Source organism: Frankliniella occidentalis, unplaced genomic scaffold (genome assembly GCF_000697945.3).
Source record: "Frankliniella occidentalis isolate FOCC.00 unplaced genomic scaffold, Focc_3.1 Scaffold6, whole genome shotgun sequence".
Classification (NCBI taxonomy): Eukaryota; Metazoa; Arthropoda; class Insecta; order Thysanoptera; family Thripidae; genus Frankliniella; species Frankliniella occidentalis.
Window position 1 is genome coordinate 783,460 of NW_026267136.1, and position 3,850 is coordinate 787,309.

Here is a 3,850-nt window from a genome sequence, read left to right on the forward strand (position 1 = left end):
GGAGGGGGAGGGCGGGGAGGGGAGTCAGTCCAACGGCCCTCCCCACCTCGCGGCCCAGCCTCGCGTACACCGCCTCGCCGGCCAGTCGCTCACCTGGCCGCCGACAAGCTGCACCGGGAGCAGCGAACACGCATCGCGCCACGCGGCGCCCCCCGTCCCGCCCCGCCCCTCCCTACCCCGGCAGACGCCAGGCGCCGGTGCATCGGGTGTGCATCGCGAGGTGCTACGTTGCCCTCCGCAGGCAGCGCACTCCGCGGGCGAACATTGATCGGCTACCTTATTCGTGCTGTTGTGTGCGAGTGTGCGTGTCCGCGTTCGCGTGTGAGGAGGGCGACACCTGCGCGTCGTTGGACTCCCACTACTTCCCCCCGCGAGTGCGTCGTCGACCTCCAGGGGAGCGGTCTGCCGCGTCCAGTGCGGGTGGCACCGGCACCGGCCGCGCGAGGACGCCGGGAGAAGAAGACCCTCGACACTTGTGCGTGGAGCCTGCTGCCGCATGCCGCCGCGTGGTGAAGTGTGCTGCCCTTAATTGCCATGCCGCGCTCCCTCCCACGGACTTTCGCCCGCGGTCGGGGCCGCGCCGCGCCGGCCGCGCCTCCGCCGCGGGACAGCTAGAGCGACGGCCTGTCCGTCCCGCGCGTCCCCGGACGGCAGCGTCCCCCCGGTGGTGCATCACAAGGGATCGCCGCCGGCACCGCGGCACCGCGGCACCGCCGCCCGGCCCCGGCGCACCTGACGAGGAACCCGAGGCGGAGAGGACCCGCGAAACAGCCGGGCTTATCACGACCGTGTGTCGCAAGACTATCGCGCCTGTTTGCGCAGATAGGACCTCGGCTTGCCCTGGACCCAAGGTCGGCCGCCGCCGCCGAGGCCGTCGCCTGCTTCCCTGACCCGCCCCGGGCACCGGATGGCCGGCATTAAACGAGTGGTGATAACGCGAGCCGCTAACGCTCTTGAGTAGCTGTGCCAGCCGCGGGGACCGCCCGGGGCCGTGCGTGCAAGTCATCACCGCCGCCATGGAGTACCTGCAGCAGCGACCCAAGCGCGTCGACCTGGACCTGGCGCGCTGCAGCAGCACCTCGCACGGCACCTACGTGTCGCCCGTCGTCGTCGCGGACGGGCGACACCGCCGCTCCCTGCTCACCGCGGCGACGGCCGGCGCTGCCACTAGAACGACGACGACGGCGGCGTCTTCGTTGTTGACATCCACCTCGCCGACGTCGGCGAGCGAACGCCGATCCAAGACGCACCAGGACATGAGGGACTTCGTGAGCGGCATGACCCGCGAGCGGCAGGGCCAGGAGCGGCGCGATCGCCAGCAGTATTACTTCGGCGTGCCTCCGCACAGCCAGGTCGGCAGCGGCTTCATCAGCAACGGTGCCTTCTACAACGGCGTCGTCGAGCTGAGCAGGCGGCCGGACGGCGGCGCGGCGCGCTCCGGGGGCTCCGGGCGCCGCGCGCTGCGAGAGAAGAAGGTGGACGACGAAGACGACCTGCCGCTGCCCCCGCCCCCGCTACCACCATCACCGCCGATCCAGGAAGACGAGCGGCACGCCGACGCCGAGGACGAGGCCGGCGCCATGGAGCGGATGTTCCGGGAGGCCATGGCCGTGGCGGACAGGCGCCAGCAGCAGTGGCGCCAGCAGCCCGCGGGGCCGCCTGCCAGGACGCTATGGGAGCAGCGGCGGGAGGTAAGCCCCTCGTGTCGCCGGCGTGTCGCAATGCCAGGGCTTCAAAGCGGATCTCGCTCTCCTGGTCCGGTTCCCCGTCATGCTCCCGGGCCCGGGCCGGCTGCAGCTGGGCGGCGTCGCGTCGCGTGGGCCGCGCTGTGGGGTGTGGGCCAGGCCAGGCCCGGCCGACCGGTGGGAGGCGCTCGGGGTCCACGTGAGAGACAGGACTCGCCGCTGTCGTGTCGCCCGTGCCTGGCGCCCGGGCCCCTGCGTCCTTAGAGAGACTATAAGGAGAGAGGCGACAACTGCCGGGCGCGCCGCTGCGCTGTGATTGGCCAGCTCGCTTTGGTGCCCCAGCATGCACCCGCCGGGCGCTGAATGGCGGGGCCCTCCGCGCGCCTAGGGCTCGGGGCCCGCTCGGGCCCGCTTCGGCCGACCCGAGCCCCGAGCCGCGCGGCGCCCCGCCAGTCAGCGCCCGGCGGGTGCATGCTGGGGCACCAAAGCGAGCTGGCCAATCACAGCGCAGCGGCGCGCCCGGCAGTTGTCGCCTCTCTCCTTATAGTCTCTCTATGCGTCCTCGGTGCCGTTGGCTGTTTTGTCCTTGTGGGAAGCAGGTGCCCTGGCCGGGCCGCCTGATAAGTGTGCCGCAGCACCAGCCTTACCAACCTTAAAAGACAATGCACAAGCACTGGCAGGGGTTTTAATTACTTTTCCTTTTTCGAAATTAACTCTGCCTGAAAAAGAAATGAGTAGTAGATTAGCATTGCACCCGGTCCGGGGCCGGCCGGGGGACCCGCCGGAGATGGGACCTGGTGCCGGCCCGGGCTGTGACGGGTGGGGCAGGTGGGGCGGGGTGTGGTAAGGCGGGGCTGGCGGGTGAGGCACCGGGAATCCTTTTTCAGCGACGCGATCCGGGCGAACTCCACTCGAGTCCACTCCACGGTCTGTCGCATTCCAGTTGCGGGGCCCCGTCGCTTTTATTTGCTGCGGAGGTCACCTCCTGCCGCTCATTGCGTGGCCGCCTCGACCCGCCCCGCCCCGCCCCACCGGTGGCCGCCCTGGCCGCCGTGCGTGAGTCAATTCAATGGCCCAACCTGCGTGCGTGCGCATTGCACTGTGAAGGCGAGGAGGGCGGCGGGGAGGAGGAGCGACCGCGGCAGCAGGAGGATACTGTTTCCGTTCGCCGGTCCTTGTTTTCATATCCTCCCAAATAGGGTCGACCGGGACGGGGCCCAGCCGCTCCTCGCTCGGCGCAGAGAAGCGATGATGAATTAATTCAAGGCGCGACCTGAAAAATCGCGCGCTAGAGAGGGAGAGGTGGATAAAAATAGTCGTCGTTGGCAGCCGGTCGGTGGTGTTTTGCAGTGTATCGCCCCGCACCCGAGCGCGACTAATGGTCCAAGCAAGGCAGCCTCTATCCCGGCAAAACTCGGCCAATCTGGGGTAATTTGATGCCACATTAATGCAACGCTCGCAAATATAATTCCCTATGCATCGCGAGAAGTGCCGGATCGTTGTGGGCTCTGCGCGGTGGGGCGGCGCCTCCTATGGTCTGTCCGAGGAGCGACGGGGAAGAGACGGCGTGGAGGAGTGGGGGAGGAAGAGAGTACGAGTATATAGTATGAGAAGTAAGGCGACAGCAGGATCCTTTAGGCCCACGTAACTGCGTTGGTAATGCTCTCTGTCCCGAGAGTGGGCCGGGTTTGGCATTCGCGCGAGCAATTGCCGAGGAGCTCTGGGAATGAACGCCAAAGTCCAATGTTGGCAAAGCTGCTTGGGCTGGGTCTGGTCGGCACGGCGGACGGGACGGGACGAGCCGGCCGGGGGCTCGCGGTGCGTGCGTTCCCACTTTGGCGTGGAAGTGCGTGATGCGTGTGTGTGTGTGAGTGAGGATGTGGCTTGCTCCGGCCCGGGGACTGGCGGTCACGCCTGGAGAAGTCTTATGCAGCCGGGCTGTGCACCGCCGCCGGCTCCAGCCAGGCTCCAGCCAGCAAAGGGGCGCCCCGCGCTTCCCCTCATGTTTTTATCTATCGCTTGGCTACTGCCGGTGTTACGGCCTCGCGCGAGGCCCGCACACCGGAGGAGGCACGCCGGAGGAGCTCACCAGAGGCACCTTGGAGTGGTGCGCGACCCGCTGCCGCGGAGCTCACCGGAGGCACCCTGGAGTGGTGCGCGACCCG

The 3,850-nt window shown here is 68.4% G+C and overlaps 1 protein-coding gene across 2 annotated transcripts in view; it reads left to right on the plus strand.

Moving 5' to 3' along the window:
- LOC127750207 (uncharacterized) overlaps positions 1-3,850 on the plus strand; it is a 20,607-nt gene that overhangs the window by 10,269 nt on the left and 6,488 nt on the right. The window contains exon 1 of one of the 2 annotated variants that reach the window (XM_052271184.1): positions 103-1,691. The exons of the other annotated variant lie outside the window; for it this stretch is intronic. Coding sequence (XP_052127144.1) covers positions 1,017-1,691 — 675 coding nt within the window. The 5' untranslated portion in view covers positions 103-1,016. Of the gene's footprint in view, positions 1-102; positions 1,692-3,850 lie in introns of those variants that run through there. 2 annotated transcript variants of the gene reach the window in all.